Here is a 17,034-nt window from a genome sequence, read left to right on the forward strand (position 1 = left end):
CTGGTGCAACCACCTGGAACCTAGACATCCAGATCACCCCCTGGCTACCTGGAAGGTCAAGACAGGCACTGCTGTGTATGGCAAAGCGCCCCGGCTCAGCTCTGCCTCCAGGGGAAGCCTGAGCTTGGGCTTCGGAGACTGCAATGACACTGGAGGACCCGTGAGGTCCTAACACTCACTCTGTCACTCCTGGCTTCTGCATTCTCTGGTGGCGAGTGCCTGTTGGAAGCTAGGTGAAGGGCATCTGCTCTGTCCAGGGTTCAGGAGAAGGGTGGAACCAGAGAGCTGGAATGAGACCCATGAGAACAGTTGCCTTGGAGGGAGCTCCAGACACTGACCTGGGATCCCCGAGGGGGTGAGACGTGACTTCCCCCCGTCAGAGTGACCCATTCAATAAATATTTATGGAGCACTGAGTATGTGCCAGGACAGAGATGCCTGGAACACAGTGCGAACACGAGCCAGACTAGGAGGCCAGCCAGGCCGGACACTGCACCAAGGATCAGAATGAAAGGAGAACTGCGCTGAGACCCATAGGGTAGCAACGCAAAATACACTCAGCTCAGAGGGGAGGGGCCCTTCCCCTGGAGGGTCTGGGGAGCTCTTGTGGATGCTGCAGAGTCTGGGGAAGTGTGCAGGGCACCTGGCTCCCAGCCTTGTGTCCCCTGGGTGAGTCCTTTAACTTCTCTTGGCCTCAGACCCACCCCCCCACCCAGTCATCACGCCCCGTCTAAACCATCTCTGCCCGTACAGAACTCAAGTCTAACTGCTCCCTCTGTGAAGAGGGAGTAACACAACCTCTAGGAGGACAAAGGGAGCTGGAGCAAGCTTTTTGGAAGAAGGCAGCGAGTGGCAGGGAGAAGAGCACGAAAATGCAGTGTCAGAGGAGTGGGTGGGTCACCCTCCCCACCCCCCATGCCTCTCTCCCCCTCAGTGGGCTGGAACAGACCCCCGCTGCCATCACCTGCTGCTGCCTGGGGCTACTGGGCACAGCTCAGCTCCGCAGCCTGGTCCTGGCTGCTCCCTGCAGGAGTCGCTGCTGTTGGGCCCACCCCTACCCAAGAGGGCCGCGCAGCAGCCCTGGGTTCCGGATGCAGGCAGGTGGAAGGCGCAGCCCCACCAGAGCCCTGGAGGGCCCATGGTGACCCCCCCCCCACCCCGCCCGCAGCTCCAACATCCTGCCAGGAACTGCCCAAGCCCTGGGTGCTCCCTCTTGGCTCCGGCCAGCTTTTTCCTAATCAGTGCCTGCTCCCCCTCAGATCCCTCTGCTCTCTTCCGGACTGTATGAGTGCCCCCCCCCCCCCCCAACACAGGGACTCTGGGAAGACACTGCTGTGCTGTGGGTTATTTGGGGCAAGGTGAGGACCCAGGGCGGAGGCCCACAGCTCCCAGGGGAGGCCAGTCCAGGGCCTGCAGGCCAGAGCACGATGGGGCGGGGTTTCAGTTCGGCCACACCGGTCCCAAAGCCCGTCCCAAAGCCGATCTGGGCGGTCAGGGGGAAAAGCACACGGTAGCAGCAGCCCTTCCCGTTTTGCCGCCAATTAGCTGCCTGTGAAAGCACGGTCGCTTCCCTTGCCTGCACCTCGCTCCTCATCCAAGTTGAGAGTTAGATGGTCTAAGGTTCTCCCCCTTTTGGCTAAAACCCTGCCATTCGTAGCCCTTTTTGAGAATTAGTGCTGAATGTCTCTCAGGACTGCAGCTGGACAAGAACCTTTCACCAGAAAAGCCAGACACATGAAGTTTGGGGTGTGGCGACTCACTCTGCGGCAGCTGAGGCTTCAGCTGGGCAGCATGTCCCCCATCAGAGGAGCGAGTGCAGCTGGGCTACGCGTCCACCTCTCCCTCGTGGGGCACGGAGACAGACAGCTCGAACCCTGCACCTCCTCTCCCACACTTACAGCAATGCAGGCAGCTTTGCTGGGACACTCAGGAGCACCTGGTGCTGGATGCTCCACTCGGGGCGCACGCACTCAGAGGGCCCTCAAACCCTCTTCCTCCTTCCTCTTGCTCCTCACCTCCTCCTGGCCTCCACTCTACACCGCGGCCCACCCCCTCTTACGGGGCAGCTGCCGAGATGGACGTGACGGGTTCTGAGAAGAAACCCTGGTCCCGGGGTTCCCGTTCCTTTCTCACAGAACATCCTGTTACTCGAGTCCTAGTATGGATAGTGTGACTTCAAAAATCTTTGCTACTGTGATAACTCATTAAGCTATTACTTTTTAAACACCCGGATGCAAATTAGCTTTGCTAAGTGCCGGAGGCAGAAGGCTCATCGAGGGTGTTGCAGCAGCCACGGGCCCCAGAGCTGGGCAGGGCACAGAAAATAAATGCGGCCTAGCCCTGGGCCTCACTGGAAGGTGGCTGCGAGACCAGGCACCACCCACGTGTCGTACCTGTAAGGAGAGGCTCCAGGTAGGTGCTCCTCCCAGGAAGGAGCCTCAGGACACGGCTTGAACACACGAGTAGAATGAACAATTCTGGACACATCAGCCCGAGGGCCAGAAAAACCCAGATCTGACTCCCATCTCTCCTCTGGAAGTCCTACGGCCCTCCTCTGCACGTCGTAACCGAGAACACTACACACTCAACAGCAAGTTCTGTGAGCACCAGTGACAAGTTCGCAGTCAGTGCTCACAGCTCCGTGGACTTCCACCAGGAGAGCAGGTGGTTGCAGCGAGTCCTCCTAGTCACCATAGAGAAGATTTAACAAGTAAAAACCTGCAAACTCTTTATTAAATTCTCCCATTTCATCTGTACAGAAAAAAATGCACATTATGTTCAGAATCTCGGAAACATCTCAAAATTACACAGCATGAACATGTAAAAACAAGGAACTGCGGGGAGTTTATACATAGAAAGGAAAACCATTTACAAAAGAGGCTTGTTAATTTTACTTTTCTGTCTTCCTTAAAAAAAAAAAAAAAAAGTCAAAGGCCTAAGACCTCACACAGCATCGGCTGCACGGCCGCTTTCCCATCCCAACTGACCTGGGGACACCACGCCGGGAGAGGCCGCCCCACCCAGTGCACCGCCGTCTGACCGGGGGACCTGCTCACACCACCCTAGCATGTCTGGCAGAGGTGCTGCTGGGCTCGGGGTCCGGGTGTCACCTCTATGTTGGGGGGAGGGGAGGCAAAAACAGAACACAGGGGCACTATCTGATGTTCTCCTTGCCCAGGGAGATTGCTCCACTGCACGTAACCCAGCATCCCTGCCTGTGCCTCACGGTGGATCGTGGGAAGGGGGAAGGAGAGGAAGCCACCGCCAGGATCCTGTCACCGCCAGCCCTAGCAGACCACCCCACCTTTGTGCCCCGGACGCAAACAGTCCCTGTCTTCACAGTGATCTCACTCGACGGGCTGGGGAGACCTGCACCCTGAAGGTCGGTCTGAGTTTGCTAACAACTTCTACGCAGTCTGAGGTCGAGGCAGGGCCAAGAGCAGCGCAGTCAGAGCAGTGGCCAAGCAAGACAACTGAGAGTGAGAGGGGCAGACCGAACGCCCGCCCGCTCTGGGCCCAGGCCCTTGAGAATCAAAGACCACAGGGGACGTGAGGAGCGTCCCTGAAGGCCCGGGAGAACCTCAGGGCACCTGAGCACTGCTCTGTAAAACTACTCTGATGCTGTCAGATGATGAGAAATAAAAGGGATCTCTGAGGTTTTTCAAATTTATAAGAATCTGAAATACAAGCAAACATATCAAAATGCACATAATTCAAAGGCCATACTCTTCTTTTTGTTCTATGCCAAAATTTAGGTTGAATGTGTCAGGCTGGGCTGGCTAGCTTCCAAGGGTCCCTACTCTAGCTTCCTTCTCCATATATGCTTACTTAGCATGAGTTCTAGGAGAAGAATGATTATTTGTTCATTTATTTTTTGGTGAGGGAAGGGAAGAAATGGGAAGCGAAGGCCTTTTCTCAGAGAAACCTGAGGTCCGCTCAGAAAGGAGGTCCCGCGTAGCAATCTACCCTTCCCTGGTGGAACACTCTGGAAGGGATCTCTGAGCCAGTAGTACCACCGCCTGGGGGTGGGGAGGATGGGCGCCCTTTCCAGAAGTCACACTCACGTCTGAGAGTGACTCTTCTCTTGGGGAGGCAGAGGAAGTCAGCATGTAACTTCCTTTCCGCTTTGGCTGATAAAATGTAAATGGACACCACGGACCTCTTAATCATTGGATTCGTCTATTATGTGACCTCAGGAAATGGGAAGAGATGAAATCTAATAGCAATTTTCTGTGACATCTTCTAGGAAAGCATAATCTCCCACTCTCCCCAGCAGCAGAACTGCTCTCTGCCCCCCAGAAGTGTAAGCACAGGATGTTGAGATTGCCGAAAGCCTGCAGTGAATTCAAGTCAACACCTGTTCACTAAATACTAGAATTCCCCTAGCTCCTAAGGATGCACGGGCTCAGAACGAGCTGACTGGACCCACAGGACTGAGACTGGGAGTGCCGGCAGAGGGCCTCCGGGAACTCAGAGAACCTGAACCTTTGCTAGGGCTTCCGTCTCGGTGCACCTTGCGAACAGGCTTCTCCAGGGACCTCAGCAATAGCAGAGGAGGGCCAGGGATGCACCAGGGTAAAGTCTCGCTCCCAGAGCCACCCTCTGTGGGCGACACTCCAGTACAGGGAGCAGCTGGTCTTGTTCTTGCCGTTTGCCCAGACTGCTGACTTCCTGTACACAGCGCCTCCAGCTCAGGAGCCTGACCTCCTGGTGCCTCTGGAATGTCATGGAGCACGTTAAGTGTGAGTCCCTGAGACACTGGAGTGAGCTAGTATGGCCAGGAGAGTTACCTGGCAATGTAATTTTCAGCAAAAAAACCCCACTTGTTACTTCTGCTATTATTCATGGGCTAGGCAGCAGAAGATAAATCCACGGGCTATCATTAGTTCCTCCAGCAGGGCCACGGTTTCTTCCTGACTCCTTGATTCACCCACAACTGAATCCCGAGGCTGATGACAACCAGAGTGCCCCAGAACCTATGTGTTATACCCAGTGTGGACCAGACAGAACAGAACAGACACAGTGCAGGTTCGGATGGTGCCGGGCGCAGAAAACTGCCTAGGACACTGCCTGGAGTCTTAATACCAGTCATACAAAAACTATTCCAAATAGGACGGGGAAATGCTTTCTCGCAACAAAAAACTGAAGATATAGGCAGAGTTATCCCTTCTACTCTGACTGTTTCTATCTAAAGAGGACAAATGTTTCAAGAATCAAACTCCTTCTCAAACTTCCAGATCTGCGGCAGACAGTGAACAAAGAGGGTCTCAGTTCGGAAAGAACAGGTGTACCGAGAAACACTGACTTATGGAGATGCTCTATGCGCACTGGGAGGGAGACTGTGGAGATGACGATGGCCCCGCCCCTCCAAGAGGTAAACATTAATCCTATCTGTAAACCTCACCAGACACTCTGGGGTGGGGGGGGGGGTCTGCGTTTAGAGGATAGCCCCGCTTCTTAACTCCCAGCCTCAGCAGCCCCCACCCCGAGGTGGGAACCCCTGGGAGTAGGCTGTTGGGACCAGCTCAGCTCTGGCTGGCAGTGGTGGTAGCAGGGAGTGCTGCTCAGACTTTGAGAGTTTCAAGTTTTGTGAGACTGAAGAACCTCACGACAGCTGTTGAGAATCAGGAAGACTCTGCGAGCGGGACTGCGGGGACCAAGCAGCCCAGCAGCCCCCCTCGGTGACCTGCAGTGCCCTAGGCGGGGGGGACACGCGGCTGGCTTCGGGAACCCACTGCCTCCAGGAAGGGTAGCGAGGAGAAATGAGAGGAAAAGAAGAAAACCACAGTATCAGATACACATCAGTCAGGTCAGACAAGGAGTAGGCTGGATCAAGTGGCCCACAGACGGTCCCACCTTGTACTGAACGCAATCCAGGGAAGACAGGTGCCGTGTGGGTCCGTGGCACACGTGGACGGTGGCGAAGGAGGGGCCAGGGAGGAAGGGCGCCATGGTCTATGCAGACAGTTTTAGGCACATGATTTATAATACTTTGTGGACGTCTAACAGATTAATAAAATATATATTATATAAATATATCTCCCACTGTACACGCTGCCCTCTTGCGCAGCTACTGTGACTCCATGCCCCAGACTCGGGCCCAGGTGTGCGGGAGAACCGCGGGGCCGGGGCTCCTCCCTCCGTGCCCTCTGAAGCTGTCACTCCCCACTGCAGGGGAGGGAGGGGGCCAGGAATGTTGCTTCCATTAAGCTCAGACTCTGAAAAGACTGATGAATCACCAGAGTTACAACATTCAGCCAATGCCTACCACAGTGGGTATATGCAGCAAATGGACAGAAAGAAAAAAAAATGGAGAAAGCCTCCATCTTTTCATGTAAAAGCTTTCCACGTCCTCCCCATGCAGAGGCATAAAGGAGCTTGTCTAGGAAGGTGGCCTTGAGCCTGCAGAAAGGTCAGGTTGGACTGCCAGTCACACCCTGAGACCATGCTGAGAATCTTTATAAGCCATTGTCTCTGACCTGCATTGTTGCCTACAAAATAAAGCAAAGTGAGTCAATTCCTGGCTGCTCTTTCCTGCCCCGAGTCCCTCCCCGACACACACTGCTTCCTGGCGGGACTTCTGGGGCAACAGCTACCACAGCAGGGTCAATCCAATGTAACCGAGTCCTGCACTAGCCTGGGGAGGGAGATCACTGGGATTCTGCTACCTGGGATTCTGGAGGGTCTCAGGGTCCAGCCTCTCAGGGCGGATCAGCATCACAGAGTTTTGATCCTCTCTCCAATCCATTCGCCCTTGGCCTATGGAGAACCATGCTTTGCTTCACTGAGGTGAGGAGATCACAGAAATACCCACGACCTGGGGGCAGGGGCGGGGGGTCTTGACTAGCAGTGGCTGTATTAGGGTGGAAGCTGGAAGGCATAACTGTCTCAGCAGAAGAAAACAGGACCCTAAGCAGGCTGGTAGGTGGTCTCCCACGACTCGGTGAAGTCCACAGCCCTGACATGGTCCCAAGGTGCTTTTGAGAAATAAGCAAGACATCCCAGGCACAGCACATCGGGTGGTGTGTTTCCCTCTAAATGTCCTGTCTTCATCTGACACAGTCCCACAGAAGAAATAACCCCGCTGCCCAAATCAAGCCTGGAGGAGATGTGTTACTATATACATTTTTTTCTTTCTTTAAAAATGTTTCTTTCTTTTTTTTTTTTTTTTGGTATTTTTTTTCTTAAAAAAAAAAAAAATCATTTGAGTTGCAGGTCAGGTGAGTTGGTTCTTGAAGTACCGGTAGTTCCATTGGTATGAGAGAGACTCGTCTACGAGCAGGTAAACCCAAGTTTGCCGATGAAGGTGGTAGTGAGCGGCCAGCTGCTGATGCTGCACGAACGGCGGAGAGGAGAGGGGCACCAGGAGACGGGCGGAGTCTGAGACGGGACAGCGCAGCGGATACCCGCTGCTGCTCTAACACAGGTGTCGGAGGCACCTCTGAGAAGAACGAGGCGAGCGGGTATGCTATACAGGAGGGCTGTACAAACTGGGCACCGGACAGGTAGTTCCTTCGGTGGTCAAGGTGGCTCTACCTGTCCTTGAGCTCCCGTGTCACTCGTTTGGTGATACGTCCACACATCAGGCCAATCAGGAACAGTATACAGATGCTCCCACTGATCACAGAGAGAATGTAGTTCTTTGACGGGGATGTCATCACTTGCATGGCGAGGTCAGAGAAGCCATCCGCTGGGGCCACCTGGAAGGACGTGTAACAGCATCACCCTCTGAGAGAGAACCGGGCTGGGAGCTCTAACTTGCCCTACCTCCGTTCCTAGTTGAATTGACATCAGTTCTTTTGAGGACAGAGGGCAAGGGACAAGAGCTATGGCTCCTTTTTCTGATCATAATATTGCATATATGATGGACCATATCATATATGCAATCATATATGTGCATGATTAGATGGACCTGGAGTGAAATGAGCTATTCGGGAAAAGATGACTAACCATACAATCTCACTTGTAACTTTACAAACAAAATACAGAAGCACAGAAACAAAAAGTGACTGACAGCTGTCAGGGGAGGAGGACTGGGGAGCTAGGTAAAAAAAGGTGAAGGGACTAAGGAAAAAAACAATACATGAAACACACAGACACGGACAACGGTATGGTGGCAGCCAGAGGGAAAGGGAAGACGGAGAGGCGGAAGAGGGCAAAGGGGAGGTCATCGAGGCTGGAAAGAGACTTTACTTTGGGCCCACAACGCAGTGTGTTTTACTGAGCTATACACTTGAAGATCGTATGATTTTGTTAACCAACCTCACCCCAATAAATTCAATTAAAAAAGGGACTGCTGATTCCCAGCCAGGGTACATGCTTGGGTTGCAGGCCATAACCCCCAGCAACCGCACACTGATGTTTGTTTCTCTACCTCTCTCCCTCCCTCCTTCCTTCCCTCCCTCCCTTCCCTCTCTAAAAATGAATAAAAATTAAAAATTAAAAAAAAGGGACTGCTAAGAAAATTACAAAGAAAAGAGATGAGAAAATGCAGACAAATCCAAAGAGGGAAGTCTCGTCACAGGAGTCACTACCGACGACAAAACAACAGCCCGCACACCAAGGACGGGGCGATGTGCTGGGCCCTGGCCCGGGCTCCCCGCGTTTTCAGTCCTTCAGTCCTCACACCAGTCCTAGCGAGCGGGTTTCGTGCCTCCCATACGCCAGGTGAAGCCCCAGAGGCCCCAGGGAATGGGAGATGGTTTCGAGACTAGCAGAAAGTCACAGGTTCTTACGTATTCTTATTTATTTTCTTCGCCATGTTTGTAAAAAATAACTGAAGTTGTGTTGTATGCTAATTCTGTATCTTGACTTGTTTTCGCTCATTGCTGTATCATAAACAATAAAAAAATAACGTGCAGACATGACATGCGGGGACTGACTATACTTCACCACTCTCCCCATCGCAGACACGTGTAACAACACCAGTCTTCATCCTCAGTCTTCCTCGCTGCTGTCTCAGTGCACCTCTACGGGAGCCTGCTACGTCAGAGTCAGAGCTGAAAGGCTCCCCAGCTGCACACAAACCTGTTCTTTTGAGCCTCCCCTTAGCCCGGGTGCCTGAAAAGGGCTGGCCTGGAGATGTCTGGGCTGCTTCTGTGCTCATCCCACACACACAAAATAGAGCAAGAGGCTTCAGACGAATGTGATTGGAACACCGACGCTTGTCAACGCGAGACAAGCAGTGGCGTTACCCTGAAGCAATGCTTATTAGCAGCTCCAAAGTGGAAATTGATGAGGAAAGAAGAGACTAATTTCGTGTCTCCGCTGTTTCAACTAAGGACTTCAAAGCTGACTTTGTTCCCTTGGGACAAGGGGTGAAGGGTGCACTCGCAATATGGACAGCTCTGCTCCCTTATGTCTAAGTATGAAGACTTTCTGCAGTCTTCCCGCTTGCCTGTTACCCTTGACCTTTAAGCACACGGGTGACAGGAGGAACTTGTAGAGAAGGAGTCCTTATGTTCACGCTCTTGATCCAAGGAATGTGTCTCTCCCAGTGCAGGGAGATACAAAGAGCTTAAATCTGACACCTGACTTTTTTACCTTGGGCAAATCATAATTTCTGAGGTCAGCCCCCCCATAATGTATGAAAATAATCATTCCACTTACCTAATAGGGTTTCAAGGTTTAAATGAGGTAACATACACATTGAAGTGATTTGTAAACTACAAAGCAATGTATACATGAGAAGAACTGTTACCAGTCTTCTCAAAGAGGCTGAATTTTTGTAGGAAAAATCTCCCCCAGCCCAAGCCTGCCTGGGTACCACACCCTTTCACTAGTGTCCTGATGTCTCTCTTGGCCCTATTACTCTCCCTGTTCCAGGCTAGTGGGGGGCCGGTCTCACATACACATTCTTCTCCGCAGACTGTGGAATTAGAAAAACAAGCTATACAACAGGAGTGGCTGGATTTCTTTCTTTTTCCCATGGGTGGCGACGTCTAGTTCTGCTTTGCAGAGTTGGCTCAAGTCATATCCTTCCTTTGCGTGACTCACTCTTTAGCAGTGAACTATGAGCAAATGGGGGCAGAGAGTAACGGCCCTGGCGAAGCCTGGCAGACCCCGCCCGATGCAGAGCAAGGTGTGGTTCCAGGCTCACCACAGCCAAGGAGGCTTAAAGGAGCACTGGCAGATTCGCAACCACACTTCCCGCCAGCCGCACAGGAACACTGGGGAAGCATTTTGAAGAGACTGGGAACTGACAGGAGAGACGGCCACTTCGGGAGGGGCTCCTGGCCTTACCTTCGCCGCATAGCTCCACATTTCAATCCGGTCATTGAGGCGCTTTTTGCACTCAGGTTGCAACCTCACCCGCTTATCCTCCAGGGCCTCCATGAGGCAGGACATTTCTGTGGAAGGAAAGGAGTAAGAAAAGTCCAAAACCACACAGAACAGAGAAATTTGGGTAAGGCTGGGAGAAGGGTGCCTAACCACCAGAGACTTCAGAGCTGCTGGATGGACAAAGTTAAATCCATTCTAGGAAACTCGACCCTAGACCTGAAATGGAGCACAGTGAGACTTCGTTTTCAAGGCGGGCCGTCCAGAGTCTCTCCGAAAGTCTCTCTTACTTTTCACTGGGCATGCACGGCACAGAGACAACTTTACCCCTCCCCAGGTTCGACCTCCCGTGGAACCTGTGGACTGAGGCCACTGCTGTGGCCCCCGGGGAAGCTGAGGAAGCTGTTCCAAACTGGACAAGATGGGAAAGAGGTTCACGATGATGGCTTAATTTCTGCTCGCCTGATAACTCAATTTTCACAGTCAGGCCAGTTCGAATTGCAGGATTATTTCACAGTTCATTTTGCCACAAAGAGCCATCGCGGCATCGACCAGGCTCCCAGACGTTACAGTCTGCGGCTGAGCTGCAGCTACAGAACAGTGGTCCCGGAGGGGAGGGGGTCGGTCTTTGCTCCTCCCAAGACAGTTCAGACAGGATCAGAGCAAACACAGTGACTTACGACGTCCTCGGCCGGGGGTGATGGCTGCACAGTGGTGTTTAATGTCCAGGGCACAAGCTGTATGAAGAACTGGATCCACGAAGATATCTGCTTTGCTTTCCTTCAGCATGTTTAACACCTCCTATAAGGGAAGAGCATTGCAGAGAGAGCTCTTACAGAGAAAATGCATCAGACCTGTTGTCCACAAATACTTTAGGTACAAACAAAAAAGTCAAGGAAGGAAAGTTGAGGGTTAACAACAGAGCCTACTCTGAGAGAGGTGGCAACTGGCGATGATGCAAAGAATGCAGATTTTTAGCATCCAATTTAATTCAATAAATAATACACTTGGGGACCTAGTGAATGCAGAGCTATTTGCTAAGCAAAGCAGGAGACTGTAAGATCAGATTTGGGTTTCTGATGTTCTGGCATGCCTTATTATTAAACACTCAATGTTAGTATTCATATCAGTGCATTACAGTTAATTAGATACTTTAAGAAGTCAGAAAATGTGAATCTGAAAATCAGAGTAATAAGTTATACAAAAATTCCCAAAGGTAAATGTCTGCTGAGTGTTTCACTTTACCTCCATTATCCTCAAAAGGAAAATAAGAAACTGACAGAGCATAATGCTACTGAAAGAATAATTCTCATTTGAGTCTGAAGAAGTTCTGAACAAGAGACATATAAACACAACAGACCTGAAATCAGTCTGCAGACTCTCCGATTCTCCTTGATGAAATTACAGGAGGTGAAGGCGGGCTGGAAAGTATTTCTTAAATAAAAACTAGCTTGCAGTCAACAGAAAGGCTTTAGTCCCCATAAAGCAACAATAACAAGCCTCCACCCCCAACGAAACTCTTATTGTTCAAAAAGTCCTCCTAAAAGCTATATGGGACCATTTGATGGCAGAAGAAAATATCTAGGTTTAGCTTTTAGTGAACTCAGACCAGGAGAAATTGGAAACATTTCTAGCATATGAAAATATTTGCACACAATGTTCACATCAACTCAACAAGGACATCATTGAGACACTTTTCAAAAAAAAGATAAAGCTTTTTCTAAAAAGGTCAAATACATTATCTCACTTTCAAATTTGCAAGATAATGTATGCGTCACAGTCACATTTTGATAGATTTGTTTTTATGTGATGTTTCTGAAATTTTTAGATTCATTGATTTTCATGAATGCAATACACTTACTGATGTATTGCAATTGACATTCTGCTCTGGGACCTCACTCAGGAGTGCCCTTTAGACAATGGTCTAGTCACGGGAATGAGACACGTTCACAAACAATCAGCGCACATGGAAGAGTAAGTTACAGGCCATTAATGGTCAAGACCAAATTAAAACTCGGTAAGAGGGAACAGCATAGCATCCTAGGAAGGAAGTTTTAGATTTTATTACTAAAAAGCACAGACTATAGCATTAAAAGGAAGAGAAAGGGAAGAGGAAGGAAAGTGGGAAAAAGTGGTTACCTTTTTGCACAATTCTGTTTTGATTTTGAGCAGGTTAACTTTGAGGCACTCTTCTACTTGGCCTGTCTGCTCCTGGGCTGCTGCTTCCTCGGCACACAGAGTGGAGATCTGTTCAGGACACACAGAGACAAGGCCGCCTAGTTCTCACCGGAAACCTTGGTCTCTGAAATGGGTCGATTTGTGGTCCTCCCACATACACACACGCCCAGGGCTCTTCTCAGACTCCTGGTGGGTGTCACTCCCCTCCTCCCTCCAGAATGTGCCACCACGCTCCGTCTTCCTTCACAAGGACCGGCACTGAGTCAGACACCAGCCAGTGCACTTTAGCCGTCAACCCTGAGATGTGATGCGGATTGCCCAGGACTGGTCAAGGACTCCCCGAGTCCGAGTCCACTGAAGGAAGGTTATGGAGGCAGGTAAAATACTAAAAGCAAATGCTTGACATTTATAGAGGTTCAGGGTCAACCCAGGCTCACAACTTGGAAACACACACACACATACACACACACTCTCTCTCACACACACACACGCAGGACCTGAAACCCAACCTGCAGCACAGACTAAAAACTTAATTTTCTTTGGAAAGCTTTTAGTAAGCTTTTCTGAAGTACTTTTATATATTATCCTCTAAAATGCACGTATGTTGAACAAGGTTTTCCACATGGCCTTTTCTAGCGAGGAAGTCAAATAATTTCCAAGGACAGCAACTTCTTGGCGCTCCCATAGGAGCACTTCTATTTTTCTGACAAACCATGGGGCACTCTGGGCTGACCATCAGAGTAAGGAGAAGGGGAGAGCAAACTATACGTCAACAGATATAACAACAGAATGCTCTTGTTTAATGGAGAAATACAGAGCCAACACTGTACAGCGACAGGACAGGGCCACGTCTGCCTCGGCGTTGCGGAGAACCAGGAGCTCAGGCGAAGCGGAGCCTAGAAGACAGGCCTTCAACCAGCCCCGGAGTCAGGGCTCAGGGAAAGAGTAAAGAACTTTTTGCCAATAGAAGCGTCTCTGATTAGCTCTGTGCACCACCAGTTCCACACCCAAGTCCTACCTCATCCGAGCAGTGCAGCTGGAGCTGAGGATCGAGGCGGTAATCCAGGGCGGACTCCTGGATGATAATTCGGATCTGGTCCTCGCAGTCTGAAGAGAGGCGCTACACGTCACAAAGGTAGAGTATGTCAGCCTATTAGACAACTTCAGCTTTTTATTTGTCTCCTGACTTGGGGAAGGTATGAAAAAGGTCTTGGGAAGGTAGGGCCAAACTAAGGCCTTCCAAAGAGAGCCACTGCCAGGAACAGAGGTGGTTCCACCAACACACCTCTGTGGAGCGCCCAGGCCGATTTACCTGGTCCGCGTATCTCAGCTTGAGGCAAGAGATGACTTGACCTTCTAGCTCCGAATCCTCCTTGGCTTTCGTCAGGATACCGTGACAGAATTTAGGAATGTCAGCTTTGCAGGCTTTCCTTAACACAGGGTTTAGGCGGTAATCTAGAGCAGACAATGGGAGGAACATGATAAAATATTCCAACTGGATTCACAAACTTTTAGAGATCCACCTTCTAAAGCATATGACACCAATGACCACAAAGAAACCACTGATTTGTTTATTCAATAAATCTTTACTGAGCTCTCACTATATTGTTTTTCATCAGAAATATAAATCAGGAATCCTTCTACTCTGCAGCAGCTCTGCAGGTTCCTTATAAAAATCAGACAGACATCAACAACCTTCCCCATACCAGTTATTTTTGAAAATACTGAGAACAGAATTTCAAAGTCACCTTGGCCATTATGTTACAAAATCTTGCAACTCAGGGATGAAATGTCTCTGTTCTAAAACAATTACCCATGTCCTGGTTGGTGTGGCTCAGTGGACTGAGTGCCAGTGGACTGAGTGCCAGCGAACCAAAGGGTCGCCAGTTCAATTCCCATTCAGGGCACATGTCTGGGTTGTGGACCAAGTCCCCAGTAGGGGGCACTCAACAGACAATCACACATGATATCTCTCCCTTTCTGCCTTCCTTCCGCTAAGAAACAATAAATAAAATCTTAAAAAAACAAACAAATGAACAAAGAACAATTACCCATATACAAGGTCTGTCTGGAAAATGTCCAACCACTGTTAATATAATGAGAATGATTTGTAAGAAACGGAACCTGGCAGCCCAGGAGAGTTGGCTGGATTGTGTATGAGGGAACAAGGACAACTTCACTGTACTAGTCAGTGGAGGTGTTAGACATTGTTGAGTGAGCACATGTACTGTGTGGCTATCGCATACAAAATGAGTAAGCAGAACAATGAATCTGCATCAAATTGTGCATTAAGCTTGAACATTCCTCTGTAGAAACTATCTGAATGATTCAGAAGGCCACAGCTACGGCAACTGGTGATTGGCAGCTTCGTCATAACAATGTGCCCACTTATGCATCAGGTCTTGTGCAGTTTTTTGGCAAAACATCAAATCATCCAAGTGACTCAGCTCCCCGTAGCCCAGATTTGGTGCCCTGTGACTTCTGGCTTTTCCCAAAACTAAAATCACCTTTGAAAGGGAACAGATTTCAGACTATGGATGAGATTCAGGAAAATACGACAGATATGACAGGGCACCTAATGGAGATTCCAACAAAGGATTTTGCAGAGTGTTTTGAACCGTGGAAGACACTCCAGGAGAACTGTGTGAGGTCCCAAGGTACTACTTTGAAAGGGATTGAGGTGTCACTGTCCTATGTACAATGTTTCTCGTATCTTCTTTAATAAACGCCTCTATTTTTCATATGACATAGCTGGATACTTTCTGGACAGGCCTTGTATTGGCCTGCCATATGCATGAAGTTTTATTAAATCTCTAGACTTCTTAAGAAATCTAGCCTTGCTTTCTTTTGTATGCCCATCAAAGGCAGCTTTCTGTTTTTTTCAGCTTCCTCTTTCCCATGGCTTTCACTCTGTACTTCTGGATACTATTCAAGGATGTAAGTCATTGTGCTTACGCCCCGCTCTCCCTTAACATTCACAAGCAACAAAGCACCTACAGTTTAATTAGGCATGGATACGCCCTCTCAGTTCCATTTAGTGTGGGACCCAGAAAACCCAACCAAGATGTTACCTGTGTTCTGGGTGATCTGGCGCTTGGTTATCATCTGTTTGCATTTGGGATCCATCAGTTCACTGTTTTTATTTTGCTTCAAGCACTGCAACATGGTTTTGGAATCTGCTTCTGGACAGAATCTCTGCAAGGAATCAAAGTTTTATGAAAATGGCTATCCAAACATGGCAATTAACACCATCTCTATCCCTCGCACATCTACTGAGAAGCTTATACCAGAAGCAGCCTGAAGGTATCGCCTGGTACAGCAGAGAGAGGTCTAAGCCTGAACAAGCACTCAGCCTCAAGTTCCCTGTTCTTTACCTACTTTCCACTGCAGTTCTCACATTTCTTTCTCTCACCTCAGTGCTTCCTACTTTGCATAGGATTGGTTCTCCGCCTTCATGGATGTTACATTACATGGAATCTCTTGAGCTTAAATATTATTGTGCATGACTATAACATTGTACCAGGTGCCCAAATGTCTATCTAATTCCAATGGGAAACGTAGGAATTACCCACTAACCCATGTGAATGGAGACATGTGGAAAGGACTCGTCTGGTTTACCTCTTAACGACAGGGCTAGAGTCAGAGCTCCATTTTGGATCAGCAAAAAATTCCATCTCTACTTGTTAATTATAGTCCACTGACATCTGAATTTGAGGACATTGGCTGCTGACTAATTTTTATAAAGGTCATCAAAATCTTAGGAAGTTCTCCCCTGGCCAGGTGGCTCAGCTAGCTGGAGCACTGTCCTGCACTCCAAAAGGGTGGCAGGTTTGATACCCGGTCAGGATGTGTGTGGAAGGCAACCAATAGATGTCTGTCTCTGTCTGTCTGTCTGTCTCCCTCTCTCTCTGAAATCAGTAATAAAATATCCTCAGGTGAGGATTTATGAAAATTGAAATCTTATAAAATTCCCACAAATCAGAGCCTGATATTTCCACTTTTATAGAGGACTCAAGTCTACCAGGCCTAGCTGAACTCTACCAACTTTCACAATTCTCTTTGGAATATATCTGATCGGGTGAAAAGTAACATTTTATTTTAAAGGGAAGCTGAGATAATGCGTTAGAACCGTAAGTTTAACCCCTGTGTACACAGGGTAGATCTAGGAACTGATGTCTGTGTTCTCAGGTCAGCCCTGCTGTAGAGAACGTTCACTGGAGAAGTAAACGAAGCAAAAAACCCTGCGTACAGTGGAAAAGACTTCTGCTTGTGGAGGATGAATGATCAGGACATTGATGGTGGTTTTCTTACTCTACCACCATGAACTGCCCCCAAAACCAGTAATATATTCACTGGACCTCTCTTTATTTGTGGCTCAGGTCAAAGTGATGTCGCTTATCTTAGCTCAGGGGTTCTCGACCTTGAGCATGCACGAGAATCGCCTGGAGAGCTTGTCAAACCAGACCGCTCCACCCCAGAGTGTCCGATTCAGCAGATCTGGGGTGAGGCCCAGGGGTCTGTAGATGCCCAGGTGGCGCTGATGCTGCTGGTCTAGGGACCAGACTTTGAAACCACGTCT

At 49.5% G+C, this 17,034-nt stretch overlaps 1 protein-coding gene across 1 annotated transcript in view; it reads right to left on the reverse strand.

Moving 5' to 3' along the window:
* Nucleotides 1-2,714: 2,714 nt before the first annotated feature.
* GLG1 (golgi glycoprotein 1) overlaps nucleotides 2,715-17,034 on the reverse strand; it is a 109,081-nt gene continuing 94,761 nt past the window's right edge. The window contains exons 20-26 of the mRNA XM_028534741.2: nucleotides 15,527-15,650; nucleotides 13,768-13,910; nucleotides 13,474-13,575; nucleotides 12,417-12,524; nucleotides 10,958-11,078; nucleotides 10,242-10,348; nucleotides 2,715-7,699 (exon numbers count right to left, since the gene is read on the reverse strand). Coding sequence (XP_028390542.1) covers nucleotides 7,532-7,699; nucleotides 10,242-10,348; nucleotides 10,958-11,078; nucleotides 12,417-12,524; nucleotides 13,474-13,575; nucleotides 13,768-13,910; nucleotides 15,527-15,650 — 873 coding nt within the window. The 3' untranslated portion in view covers nucleotides 2,715-7,531. The remainder of the gene's footprint in view (nucleotides 7,700-10,241; nucleotides 10,349-10,957; nucleotides 11,079-12,416; nucleotides 12,525-13,473; nucleotides 13,576-13,767; nucleotides 13,911-15,526; nucleotides 15,651-17,034) is intronic.

This window comes from Phyllostomus discolor, chromosome 12, assembly GCF_004126475.2.
Source record: "Phyllostomus discolor isolate MPI-MPIP mPhyDis1 chromosome 12, mPhyDis1.pri.v3, whole genome shotgun sequence".
Lineage (NCBI taxonomy): Eukaryota > Metazoa > Chordata > Mammalia > Chiroptera > Phyllostomidae > Phyllostomus > Phyllostomus discolor.